Here is a 22,591-nt window from a genome sequence, read left to right on the forward strand (position 1 = left end):
TGTGTGACTATGAGGACTTCGAAGATAATCAGGCAGTTGAGATTTCTACGTCAACAGCAAAATGCAGCACGTTGATTCCAGGGACGGTTCTATTACACGTGGTTGTTGTTACGCACAAAAAAGGCAAAACTTCTGTCTTTGTGATTTGATTTTGGCTATTTTTGGGATTTTGTTGACGATAGTTCGTTAGCACGTACACACAGGAACACACAATAAGTAGGGTTTGGCGATGCGGGAAAAGTAATAGAACTGTGAAACATCAACGTGCTGACTCCCCAAAGCATACCTAGGTATGTTAGACAATATCAGATTTGGCAATCCCAGGAACCCTCCCCCGCGCTCACAATGCCGCCTATCCAGGTGGGCACTCTAGATCGTGCACGTGCATTGCTCTGACCATCAACTGCTAACGTCGCAAACTTGCTGCATCCGAAAGAATCACTTCTCATCTTCTCTGCTGGCGCGACTGTCTCGGATACCCGGCTGCACCACAACCCTAGCACGCGTCGCACCCGACCATCCGGCCCGCGCGATCCCAATGACGTGTAGCGAAGCGCATTTGATCTTCCCCGCATTATCCACGATGCAGGAACAAATGCGATTTCCTTGATCGCAGTGCAGTCGCCCGGACGTGGCGGAACGACGTGTCGGCGTTATGAGTAGCTAAGCTCCTCGGCGCCCAAGACATTTCCAAGCAACGCCAATGTCATCTCCAAACTTGGCGACTTGCATTACGCACACCACCCCCTTTGTACAATGTCAAACGGAAACCGCACGCAATTATGATAGGAGATGGTATCCAGGGCCCGAATAGATCGCCAAGCCTGTCTTGGTTTCGTAGTCATTTAAACGATCCAACCCTAGCCTCGTACCAACGCGGAAGGATGACTTCCAAGCATTGCACTGTCGCCCAGCTACTGCTGCGGCTCAGCGCCGTTACTTGGCTGAAGGCGGAAGGGGTTTCATAACATCACGACTCGCAGCCCCAGAATGCTGTTGTCCTGGACTTCTCACTCTCCTTCACTATCATCCTACCAACCTCAGGCTCCACTACATCGCTCGCTGTGTAGTGCCTCAGGCACCTTCGTTTTCATACGCATGCCGAGTTCCGATCACCTTACTTTCTAGTGATACCCCGGAGATCCCGCAATGAGACCTTCGAACCTTGTTTTTGCGGCGGTTGGCCTGCTGTCGCCGATTGCCACATCCGCGCTGGAGCTCAATGTTGACGATCCAGGTGGGCACACTGCGACTGTTTTCAAACTCCACTAACGTATCCAGCCTCTATTAGAGAAGCTACCAAAGTTGTGGCGGCTGGTCTAAGAGAATGGTACACTGGTGACCGGCCGGGCGATGTACCCGGAAACTTGCCAGATCCCTACTACTGGTGGCTATGCGGAGCCATGTTTAATTCCTTCATCGACTACTGGTACTATACCGGCGATGACACATATAATGCTATTACACGGCAAGCAATGGTGCATCAGATTGGAAACCCTAAAGCCTTCATGCCGGACAACCAAACCAGTACACTGGGAAATGACGATCAAGCTTTCTGGGGGATGACTGCCATGTCCGCAGCGGAGACTAAACTTCCCGACGTCGAGGGAGAGATGTCGTGGTTGTCACTCGCCATCGCAGTATTCAACACGCAGGCACCACGTTGGAATACCCAGACCTGTGGTGGTGGACTCAATTGGCAAATTTTCCGATTCAACAATGGATTCGACTACAAAAACACTATCTCAAATGGAGCGTTTTTCAACATTGCAGCAAGATTAGCAAAGTACACAGGCAACGCGACATATGTCGAGTGGGCGGAGCGAGCATGGGACTGGCAATATTCTGTCGGTCTCATTAGCCCGGATTACCACTTCTTCGGTAAGAACGCCAGCCTAAGAACCTCAGGTGGTGCATATACTGACTTGACATCTCCTTGTTGCAGACGGAACCAGCGAGAGGCAGAACTGCACAGAGAAGAACCATATCCAATGGACATACAACGCTGGAATCCACATGTCTGGTGTTGCAGCGTTGTGGAACATGTCAGAAACGAACGGTGATGCGGTAAGGCCCATTCGACATCTGCAAGTAAATAAGCATATCTAACGTGACATAGGAAGCAGCGGGCAGGTGGCGAGAGCGCCTGGGTGGCATCATTAATGGAACAGACATCTTCTTCAACGCCGAAGGCGCCCCAGGTGTCATGATCGAAATGGCTTGCGAGCGCAACGGACTATGCGACCACGACCAACGCTCATTCAAGGCCTACCTCAGCCGATGGATGGGCTACACGATGCTGAGCGCTCCCTGGACCCGCGACAGGATCATGCCAAAACTCCGCACCTCCGCCGCAGCCGCCGCTCAACAATGCAGTGCCGGAAAAGGTGGATGCGGCCTCAGGTGGTGGCGAGGCGGTGTGAATGATGGAGAAGTGGGCGTTGGAGAGCAAATGTCTGCATTGGAAGTCATGCAGAACTTACTTGTTGATCAAGTCTCTGGGCCCGTAGGACTGGATACTGGTGGAATCAGTGAGAATGACCCTACCGCGGGAAGTGACGGGGGAAATGTGCAGATTGAGCATGACGCCATCACGACGGGGGATAAAGCTGGCGCGGCAATTCTTACTATAGTAGTATTTGCTGTGTTTTTGGGTGGAGGTGGTTGGCTTATCATGAGCGAGTAGGTTCGTTTCCAATCCAAAACAAGTTTTTAGTTCATCTTATTGCCTGAATTTGCGAGACAGATGCAAGAATCATACGGAGAATTCTATCATCGAGTTATAGCAGTACAGCTGTACATTATACGATGTACGTTACCAATACGAGGCTCACGCATTCAAGGCAGGTATCTCCAACTAGTGTTGCAACGCGAAAGTGCGTTGCAATCCCTCTGATTCGCAGCACTACACGCGTGTAGGTTCTGATATGCATGCATTTGTAATGCTCCTATTGACATCTGTATACGCTGCGGCCTATGAGAGGGCGTGCCATGACATAAGTGTGCAGATCATACCCCACAAGAGGTCAAATGGTGATTGCCTATCCTAGACTTAGCGCAGTGTACTGTACGTAACCCAACAGGCATTTGTAAGCTCACCGATTGCAGCTTCAACTTCACGACAAGATATAAGTCTACTGTTATAGCTGTCGCCTACAGAAAATCATCGGATACCTCCCTGAAGCCTACAATCCCGATTCTTGCCATCGCCGAAGAGATAACAGAAATGACGTCAACCAAATCCTTCAGCTCCACGCCAGCAGGTGCGCAACAGCAACCCACACCCTTCGACTTGCACGTCGAAGAACAGAAGCTGCAGGAATTCAAGACTCTGCTCAAACTGAGTCCAGTCGCAAAAGACACGTACGAGAACAAGCAAGATGAGGGAAGCCATGGCAAGTTTGGAGTCAGCCGGCAGTGGATCGTTGATACAAAGAAGGAATGGGCTGAGAAGTTCGATTGGTATGTATACTCTCGCAACAATCTGAAAGATTTTGTTTTAATGGGATGATATAGGCGCAAGGAAGAGGACCGGATCAACTCATTCCCCAACTTCAAGACTACGATCAAGGACGATGACAGCGGCAGCTACCACGTCCATTTTGTGGCATTGTTCTCGAACAAATCAGATGCTATCCCTATAGCGTTCTTTCATGGCTGGCCAGGTTCATTTCTGGAGTTTCTGCCTCTTATGGATCTCTTGCGCAAGAAGTACACGCCAGATACTCTCCCTTACCATATCATTGCGCCGTCTCTTCCTGGCTTTGGCTTGTCATCCGACCCTCCTTTACAAAAAGATTGGAAAGTTGCGGACACTTCCCGCATCATGCACAAGCTTCTTATTTCCCTTGGATTTGGGCCATCAGGATACCTCGTCCAGGGCGGTGATATTGGCAGTCTCATTTCGCGAGAGATAGCAGCCACGTACATCGAATGCAAAGGCATGCATCTCAACTTCATGCACAGCAGGAATATTCAATCTTATTCTTCGCCGGAAGACAATATTAGTGAAGCGGAGAAGAAAGGTATCCAGAGGATGACCGAGTTTATGGAAGTCGGCCGGGCCTATGCAATCGAACATGGCACCAAACCCTCCACCATCGGTCTTGTACTTTCCAGTTCGCCCATTGCACAATTAGCCTGGATTGGCGAGAAGTTCCTTGCGTGGTCTGATCCTTCCACTACACCTTCACTCAACACCATTTTGTCTGATATCACCCTCTACTGGCTTACTGGTTGCTACCCTACGTCAATATACACATACAGAGAGGCTAAGGAAACAAAATATGTGGACAAGCCGACGGGGTACAGCTGGTTCCCTTTTGAACTGGCGCCTATCCCCAAAGCTTGGGCAGAGAAGACGGCTAAGATTGCCTTTTTCAGGGCGCACGAGAGTGGTGGGCACTTCGCGGCGTTGGAGAGGCCTGAGACGCTTTGGGCGGATGTCGAGGAGTGGGTCAAGGCTGCTTGGAGATGAAGTGGCTAAGGCGGTGAGGTCAACAGTTTTTATCGGAACGTTAGAATGATGATATGCATATAGTTCAACATCTTCAGCCCGAAAATCATGTCAAGAAGTGAGTGAATGGACGATAAGCCTATACTTGTTGTCGATTGTGTTGCTCAGTTATGGTCGCCGTTATAGAAGCTCGACTAAGTTTCCGACGCAGTAGAAGTCGCACCTAGTTGTTAGCCTTTACGTTCACATTTCGTCCGTCAGGAGTCCAGACTTTGACCATGATGTTGATCAGGCAGGCAAGTTTGGGACCGATGAAGGATTTATCGATACAGCCGCATAGGGTTAGCGTACGTGGCTGTGTCTGGCTGCGTCACTCCGTATGACGCATCTTGTACCAATAACACATCCCTACCTGCAACAATGATGCACGTCTAACCCCGTCGTCGTAAGGTGAAACGTGCCATTGCGGAGCAAGGCCAGTATGCTACGGTAATAACTCGCAACACCTGTACTTTTACCACTGCCCATCGCTGCCCGTCAAACGTCCTTTCTCACATTCTTTCTTTTACTCTGCCGGATCTCCTCGCGTCACTCGCTTTGCCGGAGACCGGCTAGCACGGCTTCAACAACAATAATCATCGCAATGGCCCCTTTCCAACTCGGAGAGTTGGGCACAATATGTAATTATGCCAAAGTTAAATACGAAGAAAGAGTCGAGACGAAGAGGCGCCGCAGCAACCATAGACGCTCAAACAGCGACCCCACAATGATAAGCTACACTAGTACTCTTAAACGCAAACCCCAGACCTACGGCAAATTACACAAACCACCGAAAATAGAATCCCTACATGAACGACATGAACGACAAGAACGGCCTCGCAACAGATTGCAGAAACGCAGACCGGCAAGCGTTGTGGGTGCAATTACGCCACCGCTTAATTTCTTCGCATTGGAATACGTCCCTTATCCGTATAACACACAACCAAGCCAGTTCCTTGGGGTGTATTCCAGTATCGATACTGTGACTGCCGCTGCGTTCCGACATGGCGCATATTCATTCTCAAGAGAAGGGCTGCTGGATGGAAGCGAGTACCTGAGTCCAACGGGCCGCATTAAGATTGTTTCGCACACCATGCAGCGCACAGGTGTCACGGCCGTTGTACCGGAGGATAAGAGCCACAAGTTTGACAACGGGGTTATGAGGCTAGATATCCCGCATCCTAATAGTCAGTCTACGGTCCGCTTTGATAGTCAGCAGGATCTTAGCAACGAGGTCAGCAAGGAGGTGGTTTTTCTGGCGCTTCATGAGGGCCCGCAAAGCGCTTTTTGCATTGGCATATTCCCCAGTAAGACTTTGGCGTGGGGTGCTTGTCTTAAGGACAAAGCGTGGCTTGAGTGGTCGGATCCGTTGACTGAGGAAGAGAGGAGTGTTGAAGAGAATGACATGCCGCGAGTCTCGGCAAGACTTGTAGGGAGTGGACGGCATGCGTGGTTCGTGAGGGCTTTTGAGGTTGATGGGAGTTGAGGCGTGTAATGGAAGACAAAGCACTACTCGGACGAGCAACATCCGCCACGATCATCTAACTTTTCGTCACTGGCGAACAAGTGTATTGAAATCGTTCGTCGAAGATCGGACGTGAAACTTCCAAATCACCAGTATGGATGGAAGTATGCGACAGCCACATGCCAAACATCGCATACCCGAAGCCAAGAATACTGAAGAAGACGGGTTCCCTTGGAATCCAGGGGACATAAGTACCACTCGAATAAAACAACGCATGTTCTGAGTACGTCCTCAATCATTATTGTGCGTGGATAGGCACATCGTTGTGGGAACACTGAACAAAGAGATCTGCAAAATACAATTTATGAGAAGCAGGGTCATTGTGTTTGATACCAAAACTCAGCAAGCATGTAGCAATTACTAGCTGTCTTAATGGGAGTGTGGGGCCGACTCTATGCTTTGAAACCACCCCCATGACATGAGATCATGTTTTACATGTTCTCAGAACAAATCCTCTGTGGCGCAATTGGATAGCGCGTCTGACTGTTACACCAGTGGCTATCAGGAGGTTGGAAGTTCGAGCCTTCCCGGAGGAGTATGCTTTTTGTTTTGTATACTACATCTTTTTTGCCGACCTTTTCGACTGATAAGTAGAGGGAAGCTGCTTTTCATGTATTCAGAAGTACTGTCTTGCCACAACTACGTTCTCGAAACAATTAAAGAAAATCGAAGATTTTTAGGATATAATCATATCGACGACTTCTTTCGTCTTCGCCCGCATGTTCTCTATATGAATCTGCATTATGCTGTCCTTCTTGGCTTGATCTTCCTGTTCTTCGGCTTCTGACACATAGGTTAGCATACTCTATTTCGATACTCTACACCATCACTAGAAAGAAGCAGCGAGACCTCGACCACAAATAGAAGCCAACAACTTCGACTTTATGTCGGCACACGACCTACTCCACCTTGTTTTCATTCTTCGTGTACACAGCACATACAGCATCCTTCTCCACCTTTTCGTCGCACAAGGCGGGTGTGGCGGTGATTGTAAAAGTGTGAGGAGCATGGAGTTGATGAAGAACAGCTATCAATTGATTGTTCGACACCTCAAATCGAGTAGAAAATACATGGAAAGAAAGGCATAAACTCCGTAGAATCGATGAAGGGTAGATTTCGTCGGAAGAAGGGTTCATATGCATGCTCAGCTTCCACTTATCTTCTAGACATAGAGAGCGACAGCGCATACAGAGCTCATTTACCTTTTCCTTAGACGAAGGGAAAAAGTACTAGGAAACATAACTGCGTGCTGCTTTTCTTTCAAAACCAGGCAGAGGCGTTCACTCTTGTTGATATCTTCTAGGAAAATAAAGTAAAAAAGGTGTCTTCATATGATCGTATACTACAACCTACCCACAAATTATCAAAATGGCATCATTTAGGACAAGAAGAGAAGACCAAAATGTTGTTAACGGTGGTATGTCTTGGTCTAAAGAAGGACGAAGTCACATAGCCGATATTAGAAGCTTTCGAGACGAGAAAGCAGAATAAGAATGTCTTCTGTCAATTTCGCACTTGATAAGCTTATAGTTGATGTCACATTGATGTTGATCTAGCAACGCTGATCTTAGATAAACAGCACAATGGGAAGTTACATATGGTAAATGGTATATTTGGTTTTAGACGAGACGAAGACGCGATGTTGTTGAAGCGTATGGTACTTCTTCCTTGAGTTGAAAGTAGAGAGTGAATACACATGGTAAGATAAGGATTTCTTCTGATGAGTATTCGAGTGGAAAAGTGTTGTCTTTTACTCCTGTTGAGGTGTTCATGTACGACTTCGCGCTGATAGCATCTCAATGTTAATGACGCATAATGAACAATATAGCGAAAACACTAGCTACAGTACGTTCCTGTTTATATTCTTGTTCCTATCTACTTGGCTACCACAGCAAGCATGATTTACTTTGTTGGTATATTGAGGATGATAGGATTCAGAAGTAGTTATAGGCGTGATCCTGAAGAGAAGCCGGGCTGGGTTTCCTACGACTATACTACGACACTACATGTCCCTGGTTGTTAAAGCAGGCTTTGAAAAACAACAAATGATCTAATTGTATTATTATTATGTTCCGGAAGAGATAACAGAAACCTATTGAACGACCCTATGCATAATTCAGAGAGATGAACAGTTGTAATTGTGTTGATAAAAGCAAAGTAGGAGGATGCTGGTGAATATGTGCATCCGAGAATTTGAGATGCAAAGTTTACACACTGGACAAGCGTACGATGTGAGGGGTCCAAGTTTCCGGGAGCACATCCATCGATTGCTAGAGCATTCCGAAGAGTTGCTCAAGCCACATAGAAACCAGTACTAGAAGTAACTTACACTCCTGACAAAGCACTACGCTGTTTGTTGCCATACAAAATGTGGATTACATCCTTCTCAACGCCTTTGAGCTCTGCGGTTGACGCGCTGTGCGAACACGAAGCATGTAACTGCCGGAAGCATCTCGTTGCCAACAAAAAAAGCCCTCTTTACAAATGTCGCAATGCGGCGACGCGGGTACAACAAGTAATTTCCCGACGCACGCCTACTTTGCCCTGCAGCACTGGGGACTACAACAGCTAGGCTATGTGCCTGGTGGCTGCTACGCCCACATGTTATAGCTGATAGCTTACGAACATGGATCGCCAGAGATGTATGCTACTTTGTAGCTGGCCGTGGATGTCATATTCGCACTATTTTCTGTGCAACATGTAGGGAGCATAAGCATGGCATTGTTGTTCCTCAACAATCCACTATGAGCACGTCGTAGTCGCTTGCCAGATGTTGGGAAGGTCGGACGGGCAAGCCAAAGCAGAACAGTATCGTTGAATCGAAGCAATGGTCGTTTCGTAGTAATCATGCGCAGCAGAACAAGAATGCTGAATGGCTACCAGTGTGCTGGGTAAATGTGAGGTGGCATTTTCTGAATGGGTGGGTTGTGTTGACACGCCACAATAGTGCAAGGTCCCACAATCCCTTGTGTAGCCAGATGTTCGAGAAGCCGTGAAGGCTTGCATTTCTCAAGTTTCGTAGTGCTGTCACGTTGAGATTACGAGTCGGTCTGGTACAAGTTTGATTCGACAAAAAAGGATGTGCAGCCTGAATAATTGTGCCCTTGCATTACGTGTGGTATGCAGCCTCATACGCTCGGCAGGACGCGTTCCGTCCTTGTCGCGCATGTGGAAAAAGTGCCGTTTCATTGTTACGGGCAGTTGTGCAGGCTTGTGCAAAAAGCCGTGTCGCGATATGTCAGAGATGGCTGCAGAATCGAAGGCGTCCAATGTAGCCACCCTCGCTGCTACTTCGGCGTTCATGTACGATGGAGGAGCTGATGTGCTCCCAGAACCAGGGAGACGAGCCGGTCGTCTCCCGCCTTTAGGGTCCTCGGCTGCGCAATCATTGGTGGTGATCTGGTTGCTGGATCGAGGCGTTCCGGTGGCTAAAGAATGCGAGAGTGATGACTTCAGCTTATCGCGAAAACAGGTGCGTACCTCGGAAACAGCGCATGCATGATGCTAGGGTATATCGACATCGTTGGGACAGAGTATCAAAGTAGGCGGAGCAGTGCTGAGGCAGCGCTACACACGATGGTAGCCACTGCGTGCTCTACATTGCTTGATTTCAATGCGAACGGACCTGTTTGAAGATGATTTATAAAACTGTAAGCGCCATTGCCCAAGTAGGGCCTAGCGGCAAGTATTGGAGATATGGCAACTATATTCTGATATTGTATGATCGTCGTCAATGTTCGATAGCCGGGCGCCATGATGCGCAGCAAGGTCTTAAGGTCCTTGTGATAAGATATGATCAGCTAGACTCGCTTGTTAGCGATGATTGTGGCGCCTGTCGATCCGGTTTTCTGTTCCCGTAGCTCCAGGTCAGATCTTGCTTTTGACAGCCGCGAAAGCCTGGAGCCATGCATGAGACACGAACATAGCGTCGCCAAGTCGCCGCACATGATCGCCATCACTCTCTCGGTCCAAGGCGTCGAATGGTAATCAGCCGCGGCGGATTCTCGCATCTGTCAATGTACGAGGCTGCGATGGCGTCTGCGGGTGGAGTCGAGATCGGTATCGTGAGGCGAGAAGGAACGAATATCCCTGTTGACAAGCATGACAAGGGAGGCACCACTGAACCTTGGAAGAGTGACTCAACAACGCCTAATCCTTCAGAACATCACTTCAGTTTACCTCGGGGTACAAGGATGTTTGCAACGAAGCATGTAATTCTAGTACAAATTCAATCCTATACTACAGTTGCTGCCCAACCACGTCGATGCAGCAGACCCAGGAACCCGACCACGCATGACAGCTGGCGTTCGCGCCCTACCTTCTCAGGCTCACAGAACTATATCGTTGCCGCCCAATACCGAGAAGAGATACTTGGTTTGATCGAGGTTTCTAGTTCCTGCGTTACGTTTTCACCGGAAGCTGCGAGGGCGCAAGGGTGATCCGGTGTATCCACATGCATTCGTCTCGGCTCTATCGATTGTGTTCCACCTCATTAACCCGTGCATCATCATATACCCCATGAAATACCCCAAGCGCCCGCGCCGGATCATCTTTTCCTGCACCAAAACCCAACAGCGAAAGCAAGCATGTCCAAATGCTCGTAGATGCATATATCCATGTCGTGAACATGAACCATGCATGCCATTGCGTTCATTCCATAAGATCTCCCCACTTTTTTCCAAATGCGGATATGAGAGAAAAACCGAGCAAAGCCAAAAGGCTACAAAAGAAACGTAATGACGTGAAAGGAAGCAGAAATGCTGAACAGCTAGGAGAGAACCGTGGATGCAAGTGTTTGACATAAGGAAAACCGATGCAGATTGACTTCCACAGCAAGCGGCTGATACCTTGACCCTCTCCATGACTGCCAAAAGAAACCAATGTAAGAATACGCCCCATGAACGATATATGTACAAAAAGAAGCAATTCTTGTCGTGATGACTGCGCTCCAGTGAGCGCACGGTGCGGACGCAAGCGTGTGCGGGGACGACGTGTAGCAAGCCTCTCGAGATGAGTGTCAATGCGCCGCCTCGATGGCGCTCGGGAGCGGCACTGCGATACGCCATCAAGCAGATCACCGTAACTTGAGATTGCTAAGATCACCGCCGGCGCGCGGTAGACGTAGGTCGTTGTACTGAGGGACCAGCGCCGACTTCTTCGAGGAGGTCCATGCAGGAAGTCAACACTGCGCAACGTTAGCAAGGTGCTTGGGGAGCAGACGCGATGTGGTACTGACTCGCTACGATTTCCTCTTCCCATACACCCATTTGGTAGTCAACAAGACCGTGCTTCTCCATGGCGTCGCAATTCTTGACGAGTTGGGTGCCCATCTTCTCAAGAAACTCATAGTCGATCAGCGATTTTGGCGGTTGTGGTCGCTGGCCCGTCGTGGTCATTTCCTGCGTCATGGTCTTCTGCTTTTGCAGTGTAGTGAGCCAGCAGGTGTTGAATTCTTCCCACAACTGCAAACGCTGCTGGTAGTAGGTTTCGTCGTCGCGTACTAGGCCTGCTGCGGTCAACTCAGCTGCTCGCTCGATACTGTGGGCACTGGAGAACTTACCCAGCGTCTCAGCCCAATGCAGTAGCCAGTCGGACATTCTAAAGAGCAGTGTTCCGGCTTCGCTGAGGCGACCGTCACGTACATGCTCAAATGTCTTCTTGAGCTCGTTCTGGTAGTTTCTGTAAAAGTCGTCGTACTCATTGCCACTGTTTGGCTGGGGCTCGCTGTAGTTGCCCTGGGAGTAGGCCCCTTGAGAGGGCGCCTGATGGGGGTCCGTCATGCCAGCGGCAGAGTAGGCAGGCGCAAGTGCTTCTCGGCCGACCTGGGCTTGCGGTGCTGAATAACCTAACGAAGGATACTGAGAAGGAACGTTTTGCGCCGCGATGGCAGAGGCAGGTGCGCTCGTGGGCCCACTCTCATAGTACTGCGGTTGTGCCACGCCAAAGCCGGTGCTCAGGACCTGTATAGCCGAGTCCCTATTCTGCTGGTACTGTTCCACAGGCTCATACTGCGACGAGGCTTGCGCCGAAGCCTGGGCGCCGGGCACGCTGTACATTATGTTCTGGCCGTAGGGCGAGTACTGCTGGGGTGCACGCTGAGCCTGTTGTTGCTGTTCGGCAGCATAGTCCTGGGTGGCATAGGCTACGGGGGATGCTTGAATCGATGAGCCAAACTGTGCACCTTCACCGTAAGCGTAACCGTAACTCTGAGAGCTGGCGCGACTTCCGGAAGAGGGGACGGAGGTAGGTGGGGCAGGAGCTGTCAAGGGCGGCTGCCTGAAGCGATCGGGTGCGCTTACCACTGGATACGACGCCTGTGGTGGAAGGAGCGTGCCTTGCTGGCTCGCGTAACCTGAGGGAGTATGCCGTGGCCGGCGGTCATTGTCCATCCCAACCAGCCCGCCTTTGTACTGCAGACTGAAGGGCGGTTCGAGAGCCCGGTACCCCAAGGGCGAGACTGGCGGCGTCGCGTAATTGGCCAGCTTGCAGGCTTGCGGGATGTAGGTGATGGAGGGCCGGCGCAAGAGGTGGAGAAGCGAGGGCGCAAGTGTCGTCGAGGTATGCGCGGACTGATGGAGAGGTGCGTAAGAGATGCGTCTTTTGGCGGGATGCGTGGAAGGACCAGAAAGAGTTGATGGTTGATGTGGGCCAATGGTGGTAGATGTATGACGTCCGAAATTGGAAGAAGAGATGCTCCAAGGTCCAGATGGTTTGGATATAAACACAGCCCTGACGCGTCGGCGAGCGGCCAATGGAGCCCAATGATGCAGGAAAAGAAGCTCGCGCAAGAGCCTCGGCCGGCCACCAGGATATCCTCGCTTTAGCTGCAGGAAGATGACTGCAATGCAATGCTCTGAGGTCCGGGATTGGTCCTCCCGATGCGGTAATGTTGGAGAAAATGTGTGCGTAGTGTGGATCAGCTAAACACGTAGCCACTAGATGACAGCGAAATTGTCCGGTAACTGCAGGCGTGGAGAACCCTGTGAGCGACGGGCTGGTGGTGAGGCGACGCTTATGCGTGAGATGTTTGAAGGGTAGTCCTTGCAAACAGATCAGTGTTCCAACGAGTCGGACGGAGTAGAGGCCGGGCTAGGAGATGGTCTCAAACAATCTAACGTCTGCGTTGCGGTAGCTCAACGGCCTAAACGTACGCTGGCGTTCTTCACGATACAGTGTCTTGGAGCGCACTGGGCGAGCAGGAGTACATGCAGAGACGAATGAAGCGTTCGGTCCGAGACCAGACAGAAAGTGCGACGGATGGTAAATTTGTAATCGCATGCACTTGCCCACGGGTAGAGAAGACAGAAAGGCTCTATTATAAGAGTCGAGAGGAGAGGAGCAATGGCGCCCGTGTGAGCTCGACGTCAGTTCACTTCTGCCGAAGATGCTCACCAGGGTGCATGTGGGGGTGGTGTGGTCGGCGATGCGATGGCAGCCAGGCTGAATGAGGGCAGGAGGAGAGGTGGGCGGGAAGTGATGCAGAAACGCTACATTGGGAGAGCATCGGGCAGTGTGGGAAGCAAAAAGGAAGTAGTTCACAAGCCACGCCGGCGAACAGACTGTAAATGCTTGGACCGGGGTGTTGAAGCTAGAGGAGAAAACAATGGTGGGTACCTGAGAAGTGGGTGTGGCTGCAGGTCGGGCGAGCGAGGGCTGACGAGTAAGACGACTCCATGAGCTCTGAATGACAGCGACCATGCGAAGTCTCCGATTTCCGATATGGCCAGGGCGGGGCTAGCGATACCCTGTCCGCCATGGTAACGGATCGCCCATGGTGGATCTGCAGGCGTCTGGGCAGCCACACTGCAGGGCATCATCGCGTTTGCTCTGCGTGACCACCACTGGATGCAGCCGGGACGACGACACTGTCAGCGGCACGATGACAAAAGCCAGCAACTTCATCGTGGCCTCTCTTCCGTCTCTCCTCGGCGCAACCAGATGGCGTTTCCCGCCTCGCGGCTCCACAGCGGCCAAATGTCGCAGGTCGCTGGCCCAGGAACTCCTCCTCTCACCCAGCTGGTCTTGGCAGCAGGACAGTGACCACGCGACGCATGGCATTTGTCCGCCAGTACGCGTGAAGAGCTTGATGACAAAAGGGCCCGGCGCACCGTGGGAAGACTAACCTCGACGAGTGCGTTTCCGACCTGTTTCACGCAGCAGGGCGTTGTTCGGTTCATGAAGCGCGCCTGCGTCGTCTCCTGCTGCCAAATCACCAAACCGATGTCGAACCTGGATAGCCTCATGGTCGGCAGTGTCTCGTGTAGGTAGGTGCTGACAGGTGTGAGAGAAAGTTTAGGGGCTATCTCGGGCTCCAAACTCGATCTGTCCTTTCATCTCTGCAACGATGCAAGTTCCCGTCCACGGGCAGGGGTCTCTCGCCTGTGGTCGATCTTGCCTTAGGCCACTTCACCCATCAGCCTCACTCGTCGATCCTGATCCTGCGAATAGGGACCTTCCCTTTCAGAATCATTGACTGGCGCAACCCATCCATACTCAAGCTGCGACCTCGCGATATCTCTCCACGCTGCGACTCCTCGAATCTTACGTCTGCGGTGCAGTGGGGCTAGCGCCATCTCGGTCGCTCCTGCCGGCAAACCTCACTGGTTCTTGCCGTGAACCTTCCGTCATCTCCTCAACACGGCACACTGCAAAACACTGACCACCGCCCGTTTATTCCAGGCTAAGAGGGCGCCTTACACTGTCACTGACACTTGCATTGCACGCTCTGGCGCGCCACACGCCTCGCGCGCTCCTGTGCCCGGACCGTCTCATCATGAATGTCCGTCCACGTGCACTCGGAAGATTGTAGCCTTCTGGAAGCTCAGCGAAGGTGCACAGCATGGCTTTGCAGGACACAGCCATCGCGTCACGAAACCATTGTCGTTCAACTTGCCCACTTTCGTGCGATCACAGCCCAGACGAGTGCGTCATTCGGCACGGATGGCGATCATCAAGTGGCCCTGGCTGCCGCATCAACCTCCACCACCGCGCTTCGTGAAATGATCAAGGACCATGGCGAACATGCTTCGAGAAGGTTTCACTTTGTTCGACAAACACTTGACTCGTTCGCAGCTGCAACCACCAGGGAAAGTCTCGGGCAAGTGCCGTGGTGCACCGTTTGCGCGTCACGCGGGACACGCGACAAGGAGGTCAAACAAGGAGCTCCCATCCTCAACGGAGATCCAAACGGCAGCCTTCTTTCTAGCGTAAATCTCCTCATATATGCCTTCAGCTACGTAACGTTTTTCTGCGACATGATCCGGAGCGACCGAGACGCAAATGCGAGCGGATATAGCACAGACGTTCAGGTTAAAAGATCATTGGCCGCCCTATGACCACGTCTAAAATAGAACATCTTGAAACGAGTCAGGGAGGATCTTCACACCTCTTCGCTCGCTATCTTCCGGCCATTCCATCACTTTGGTTCCATGTGCCACCGGCAATAATCACTGGAGTGACTTTCTGTCGCTGTTACAGGACTTGCAATGCAAATCTTGACCGTCTCGAGGCACTTGTCGAAAAGCAGTCATAAACGCGAGTCCGAGTCCGAGCGCAAACACAAGCAAATCAACAATACCTCAAAGATCGCATCAATACTAAGTGCTGGTGGTGGCGCAGCCATTCATGCAATGAATATTCTCTTCATCTTAGTTAGACAGCTGTCAGAAGCTGCCAGGAACGGACCGAGAAAGCAATAACAACCAGCAGCGCGGGCAAGGTTGTGCCAGGATGCTTGCTTGAGATGATACTGAACCGGGACAGAAGCACGGTGAACAGGGCAGACCAGCACAAGGTTCAAGGCCTCACGCGTCCTGGAGTCAAGGACACAATTGATTGAGAGGCATTGCCCTGTACGGGTAACGCCGCCAGAGATGAGGATCGTATACGCACATGGCTGTCTAGGTTTGCGACGTTGACATTCAGGGCAAGATCTGGGCATCTTTCCACGTGTTGTGCCTGTAGCACCCTGTTCCATGCACACCGGTACGGAGCATTAAAAGCGCTTTTAATGCGGACAGTGTAAGGCCGACACCACCTGCGCAGACATGGACGACGAGATCGAAGAAAATCCTAAAGGTCGCTTCTTGAAATGTCTCATCGTACATTCACCTATGCTAAATCTGCATATGACCAGCGATACAAGCACAAAACATACAGAAGTAGCCTCTTATCGCTTGACCCAGGTGGGCATCTTACGTGCCTTGACGTGGCCTGGCTTCTTCCTCTCCACCTTCCTTGGATCGCGTGTTATGGTTCCAGCTAAGAAGCAGTCAGCAATTGGGTCCGGCATGCGCAGGCGAGACATGTTTGGGATCATCCAGGGTTATTTGGCAGCGTTTTGAGGCGTGGGTAGACAAGGGCATGTGTCAGACACAAGGGCTGCATTGACAATGCTTACGGAACGACAGAAAAAGCAGAGCTGGGTTTAACAAACCCACAGACAAAGAAATATCGACTTACCTCGTCGTAGCGCAGGCTTCAGCGCCGGCTCATGGACCAGCAATGATTTCGCTACGGCCAGGGTCATTGCTTCCGCCTGACCAGTCAGGCCACCACCCTGCACCAAAGCAAAGACGTTGTACTTGTCAAGACGCTGGGTAGCTTTGAGTGCCCACACAGCGCTCTCGCGGTGGTGTAGCCTTCCAAAGAACTCCGAGAGGGACTTGCCGTTGACCAGTACCTCACCTTCACCTTCTACCAGCCATGCCACAGCAGAAGATGTCTTTCTCCGCCCGACACCCTTGGCACGTCCAAGCTCATCAATCACGCCAGGCTTCGGGACAATGTCACCAGGCTGGTTAGGCTTCTTGTACCGTAGCATTGCCTGCACAACCTCATCGGGCATGAGGGAGGGGTGAATGCAGTTCAGTCTCCGCAATATCTGCAACATCCTGTGATAACGCGCCGTCTTTACTGGTTCGTTGGTCATGATGCGGTACTGCTCGATTGTCTTCCACGCCACTTTGGGTGCTTCGGCGGGCGGTATGACGGGTAGTGTAGCGACCTTTCGAAGGAGAGCAGAGAGGGAGAGGAAGTCGTCGGTGAACGTAGGCTTTGCGCTGAAGTAGGAGGGCGATGCTGGGACAACACGTAGTGCCCCGAGGTTAATCTTTTTGTCGCTTTTTCCTGCGCTACTGGCGGTGCTCTCAAAGTCGATCTCGGGTGCCGCTGTGAATGGCTCACGTAGCTCTTCTTCTGAGACCTCTGCACGCCGTGCGGTCGTTGTCGAGATGCATCGCCGCGTTGTGGGCTGAAAGCTCCGCTGAGCATATCGAATCGTCCGTTCGCATTGAGGTCGTGGTCGGCTTCCCAGGGCATCGACCGCCCTCCATAGACTCCGTGAGATCTCCCTGCTTGCCATTGCTCCTCTGATGGATGGGGAATGCGCCGTGGTAGCGCTCTCAAAGGACTGCCACCTGCCGTAAACTGACGACGAGCGCTGCACGAGCCACATGCAAATGCTTAGCGCCTAGGCTGAAATTATGGTGGACTGTGCACAGCAGATTTCCTACTGCCCCGCAGCCCAACCAGCCTTTTTTCTTCATCAACACCTGCTTCCACACACTGATTGTTCTGCTCAACCACGGTTAACTCTACAATCATGTCTTTCGGAAAGCTCTACAGTTACTCGGTACGTTACCGCACCCACAAACGCGAAACTGCACTGCAATGAGTCCTAACAGCGAGCCAACAGGGTAACCCGCGTACCACCTCTCTCCTGGCCGTCGCGAAGGAGAATGGTCTCGACATCGAGTTTGTCGACACCGAGCCTGCCAAGGGTGTCTCTGAGGACTACCTGAAGCTCAACAAGCTCGGCAAGGTCCCTACATTCGAGGGCGCTGACGGCTTTGTCCTCTCTGAGTGCATCGCCATCGCTGTCTACCGTAAGTGCTACCCCGCCTGTTTGCTCCTTCCTGCGTAATATGATGTCGAATGTTATCATTCAGTTATCCCTGTCTGAAAACTATTGTTGAAAACTTACTATTCTGATTTGCGTCCACAATCATCCTACCGTTCGTCCAGACTTTGCTGGTGACTCAGAGCTGACCGATTGCAGTTGCCTCCCAGAACGAGAAGACCAGCCTTCTCGGCAAGACCAAGCAGGACTACGCCACCATCCTGCGATGGATGTCCTTCGCCAACACTGAGGTTCTCTCTCCCCTCGGTGGCTGGTTCCGCCCTATTCTCGGCCGCGACCCTTACAACAAGAAGAACGTCGACGAGTCACAGAAGGCCGCTCTCAAGGCTGTTCACGTCATTGAGGAGCACCTTCTTACACACACCTACCTTGTTGGTGAGCGTCTGACTCTTGCCGACATCTTCGCTGCCAGCATCCTTGCCCGCGGCTTCCAGTACTTCTTCGACAAGCAGTGGCGCGACTCCAACCCCAACACTACCCGTTGGTACGAGACCGTCTACAACCAGTCCAGCTACTCTGCTGTCGCCCCCAAGCTTGAGTTCATCTCCGAGGCATTGAAGAACGTTGCACCAAAGAAGGAGGGTGGTGAGAAGAAGAAGGAGCAGCCCAAGGCCGCCCCCAAGCCCAAGCAAGAGGAGGCTGAAGAGGAGGAGGCCCCACCTGCCCCCAAGCCCAAGCACCCTCTCGAGGCCCTTCCCAGGGCTACATTCGTCCTTGACGACTGGAAGCGCAAGTACTCCAACGAGGAGACTCGTGAGGTTGCCCTCCCCTGGTTCTGGGAGAACGCCAACTTCGAGGAGTACTCCATCTACAAGGTTGACTACAAGTACAACGATGAGTTGACCATGACCTTCATGACCGCCAACTTGATTGGTAAGTTGACTTGTCCTGGTTGTAAATGATCTACTTGCTAATTGATTCAGGTGGTTTCTTCACTCGTCTCGAGGCCAGCCGCAAGTACCTCTTCGGCTGCTGCTCCGTATACGGAGTAACCAACGACTCCGTTGTCACCGGTGCGTTCGTCGTCCGTGGCCAGGAGGCTCTCCCCGCCTTCGACGTCGCTCCCGATGTCGAGAGCTACGAGTTCACCAAGCTCGACCCCACCAAGCCCGAGGACAAGGAGTTCGTCAACGACCAGTGGTCGTGGGACAAGCCCATCGAGGTCAACGGTAAGACCTACGAGTGGGCCGACGGCAAGGTGTTCAAGTAAACGCTTCGCTTTCTTTCTGAAGTGGTTGCTTTGATTTATGATGCGGATGATTTACGAACTGGCATGGGTAGGGATAGGATGACGGATGAGGATTCATGAGATCACGCTGGGCAGCCCTTGGTGGATCAGCGATACTGCCATGGCCCGTTAGAGGCTCAAAATGCTGCACAAGAAGTTCATGATACCCAACACATATTTTTGCCTTCATGCTGTGATGCCCTTTGTGCGTCTACTTTGCTGTCTCGTATGCTAGACCAACATGCATGTGACGTCTTCTTCCACACAGGTGCCTTGTTGATTGCGCACTCAACAAAAGCTGGGAAATTGGTCTACCATGACACTGCGTTGCCTAGAAGCTGTCAGGTGTTCGCCAAACCCCAGATCTGGGCTCGGCCTGGGCGGGGCCAACAACAGTCGTAGCTTATCGAACCGAGCCTATCATTGGTTGAGAGGGGGACAAGGGAAGTAGCTCTAGCCAACCGCCGAAGCGGTCGAGAGCAAAGGCTGGACAAGACAGACGGCGCAGGCGGCGCGCATAAGGTGACATGCATGGCCTTTGTTCCTCGAGTCCTCGATTTCCATCTTCTTGATCTTTGCGACCACAGGCGCCGAAAGTTACGGTGCTGCAGCGGTACTAATACGGTGACATTTCGCATCGCAGCGCACAGCCGCGCTGCAGCTGCTACATCCGATCGGGGCAAATCTCCTACCTTGGAAGGAACAAGCAGCGCGTTCGTTCTGTCGTCATACCTGCAACAACAAACCGAGATCGCGTGCACACATTTTCTTTTTTTGTCGCGCAAGGAGAGAAAGATCTGGAGACGGGACCCGAAGACTAAGGCGACGCAATCGTTGCTCAGGGAAGTCCGGCCTCCTGCGTCGACTGTTGGTGGATCGGAATCCGGACGAACGAAGGAACGGACAGCCACATCATCTGTCGTTCACGCCGTGTAACGTAACGATTTCCGCTACGGGGACCTGGGAGCTCTAGCGACGAGAGGAGAGAGTTGTTCGCCTTTTAAAGAATTGTTGCTGCTGCGCCGAAGAGAAATAGATATTGTTGCTTCCTCTAGGCGCCAACAGCAAATCGTGAGAAGAACACGTGAGATTGGACTGCGGAAGTGGCCTTGTTAAAGAGTGAGGATATTAGACGTCTCGTAACTGAGATAAGTTTCCTGCGATCGTTGCTTTGGGGCTTGCAGGTCTACGGACGAGGTTGCGAAAAGACGAGACTGGAAACATCTGACAAGAGAGCTGGAAGAAAAGAAGAGCAGGAACGCTAAGGGGATGAAAGAGGATAGTGGGAGAGTGGTGAGGAGGTCTTCTGGAAATGCAGGAGAACCCGCGATTCAAGTGATTTGTTTGGTAAGTGGTGCTTGTGTTTGTGGTTATTGATGTGTCTAGGTGCATAGTCATGTACTTTACATGGGATGTCCTAATTTATACAGCCTGACGGCCACTTATCTATCTAGCCATCAAAGCTAATACTAACAGGGCTCTGGAGGTGGACCAAGCGAAGACAATGTCACAGGCTTCCTCGTCCGATCGACCGCAACGAACTGGGCGAAAAATTCCGTCATAGCCGTAGATGCAGGCTCCCATCTTGCATCAATAACCCGAATACTTGGGAGGGATTTTCCACTCGTCTCTGACCCAGATCCATCATTACCGACCTCGCGGGCTAACAATGGCAATGGAAATGTAATTGACCTCCACACTGAGTCGCCGTCACCAGGCACCGCGCATGTCTCACTCTCCGATGATGACTCTGGGGCTGAGACACCGGATTCTGAGCACGAATTACCAGTTACGATCACCACATTGCAAAACGGTGCATTCGCGGGTTTGCCTTTTCCTCATCAGAGCGCTAGAGCAAATGCGCTTCACGTTGTCAGGGAGCATATTTCGACATACCTCATCACCCATCCACATCTGGACCATGTGTCAGGCTTCGTCATCAATACAGCAGCTTTTCATAATACATCACGACCCAAGCGACTAGCAGCGCTACCGTTCACTGTCAACGCCATCAAGAACCACATCTTTAATAACATCATTTGGCCTAACCTTACCGACGAAGATGGAGGGGTGGGTCTTGTGACATTCCAGCGGCTTGCAGAAGGCGGTAACATTGCCCTGGGTGAAGGAAGTTCAAGAGGGTACATCGAGGTGTGTGATGGTCTTGGGGTCAAAGGCTTCAAAGTAAGTCATGGTCACTGCATGCAAGGCCCGGGCCATGTACACCGCGGATCAAACGCCAATCTACTGGAGACATCAAGTTTACAGCACTCAAATACTTCTCAGCCGTACGGACAATCAGACGGCCAAGAAGGTCGCTCGATGAGCTTCTCTGTAGCAACGCAAAGCGCACCCGGCACTCCCGGTTTTAACAGCAGCACAGAGGCCGGTCGACGAGCCAGTGGGGTTACGGTCTCCCAGCCCCAGCAAATGATATCCCAAGATCACTGTGTAATTGATTCAACCGCCTACTTTATCCGCGCAGAGTCCACTCTCACGACCCCGAAACGCGAAATCCTTATTTTCGGAGATGTTGAACCAGATTCTCTTTCTCTTTCGCCTCGCACTCATCAGATCTGGAGCGAAGCAGCTCCCAAGATCGCCGCCGGTATACTGAAAGGCATATTTATAGAGGTTTCTTATACGAATGCTCAAGCTGACGCTGTCTTGTTCGGGCACCTAGCCCCACGCCACCTCCTCGAGGAACTTAGTAGCTTCGCCGAGATGGTAAAAGACAGTAAGAAAAAATACGAGCGCGAAAAAGAAGAGATGCGTCTACAGAAGAGGAAAAAGCGAAAGCGAACCAGTGGTGGTGCAAACAATACACTCCAACTCGACAGCCTCACCTCAGGCGAGAACGGTCGGAAAGCAAAAATGGGTGGTTATCTGGGCGGAGTGGGCAAAGGAATTGATTCCCCAATCTCGGCGACTAACTACCATTCGCAGACTGATGACGAGGTTATGAGTGATCTTCCGCCTTCGAGAGGAGATACAGGGACGAATACTCCAATTCCCTTCCCTCCTCCACTTCAGCATCATCAGTCTTTACATTGCAACCACATACAGGAACAGGGACAGGAACATCAAAATGGCACGGCCGAACCACAGCACTCTCACCCTTCAGCCCCAGCGGCACTCGGTCTCTCATCAGTCTCAGCGGATCATAACCGCGCCATACTATCTGCTGCTTTTGACGCTCCACTCAAAGGTGTCAAAATTGTCATTATCCATGTCAAGGATTCTTTCATGGATGGGCCGTTGGTTGGGGAACAGATACTGAGAGAGTTGAGAGAGGGGGAAGAGGTTTTGCAAGAGGCTGGAAAGGGTTTGGGGTGCCAATTTGAGGTCAGTGCTGCGGGTGAGAGTTATTGGTTCTAGAGAGTGCTGATTTTGCAAACGTAAGGGTTCGATGGTGGAGTTGAA

General features: G+C 51.6%; 5 protein-coding genes across 5 annotated transcripts; 3 read left to right on the plus strand and 2 right to left on the minus strand.

The window, feature by feature from the left end:
- Positions 1 to 1,149: 1,149 nt before the first annotated feature.
- GT037_006195 (glycoside hydrolase family 76 protein) lies at positions 1,150 to 4,477 on the plus strand (the record flags this gene model as incomplete). The annotated part of the gene is made up of 6 exons (XM_038931242.1): positions 1,150 to 1,237; positions 1,282 to 1,881; positions 1,946 to 2,067; positions 2,120 to 2,682; positions 3,109 to 3,462; positions 3,517 to 4,477. The coding sequence occupies 6 exons, from the start codon at positions 1,150 to 1,152 to the stop codon at positions 4,475 to 4,477; spliced, it is 2,688 nt and encodes an 895-aa protein (XP_038785739.1).
- Positions 4,478 to 5,588: 1,111 nt separating this feature from the next.
- Positions 5,589 to 5,981, plus strand: GT037_006196 (uncharacterized protein; the record flags this gene model as incomplete). Its single annotated transcript, XM_038931243.1, has 1 exon — positions 5,589 to 5,981. One exon carries the CDS (start codon positions 5,589 to 5,591, stop codon positions 5,979 to 5,981), a length of 393 nt encoding a protein of 130 aa, XP_038785740.1.
- Positions 5,982 to 11,119: 5,138 nt separating this feature from the next.
- GT037_006197 (uncharacterized protein) lies at positions 11,120 to 12,589 on the minus strand (the record flags this gene model as incomplete). The annotated part of the gene is made up of 3 exons (XM_038931244.1): positions 11,120 to 11,205; positions 11,257 to 11,529; positions 11,581 to 12,589. Coding segments are annotated over 3 exons (1,368 nt in total), but the record flags the coding sequence as incomplete, so codon positions are not given.
- Positions 12,590 to 16,188: 3,599 nt separating this feature from the next.
- On the minus strand, positions 16,189 to 17,382 carry GT037_006198 (uncharacterized protein; the record flags this gene model as incomplete). The annotated part of the gene is made up of 2 exons (XM_038931245.1): positions 16,189 to 16,280; positions 16,482 to 17,382. 2 exons carry the CDS (start codon positions 17,380 to 17,382, stop codon positions 16,189 to 16,191), a joined length of 993 nt encoding a protein of 330 aa, XP_038785742.1.
- A 240-nt stretch (positions 17,383 to 17,622) lies between these two features.
- On the plus strand, positions 17,623 to 22,546 carry GT037_006199 (ef1g-domain-containing protein; the record flags this gene model as incomplete). Its single annotated transcript, XM_038931246.1, has 5 exons — positions 17,623 to 17,652; positions 17,716 to 17,905; positions 18,079 to 18,813; positions 18,864 to 19,138; positions 20,645 to 22,546. 5 exons carry the CDS (start codon positions 17,623 to 17,625, stop codon positions 22,544 to 22,546), a joined length of 3,132 nt encoding a protein of 1,043 aa, XP_038785743.1.
- Positions 22,547 to 22,591: the final 45 nt, after the last annotated feature.

This window comes from Alternaria burnsii, assembly GCF_013036055.1.
Source record: "Alternaria burnsii strain CBS107.38 chromosome Unknown 752, whole genome shotgun sequence".
Taxonomy (NCBI): domain Eukaryota; kingdom Fungi; phylum Ascomycota; class Dothideomycetes; order Pleosporales; family Pleosporaceae; genus Alternaria; species Alternaria burnsii.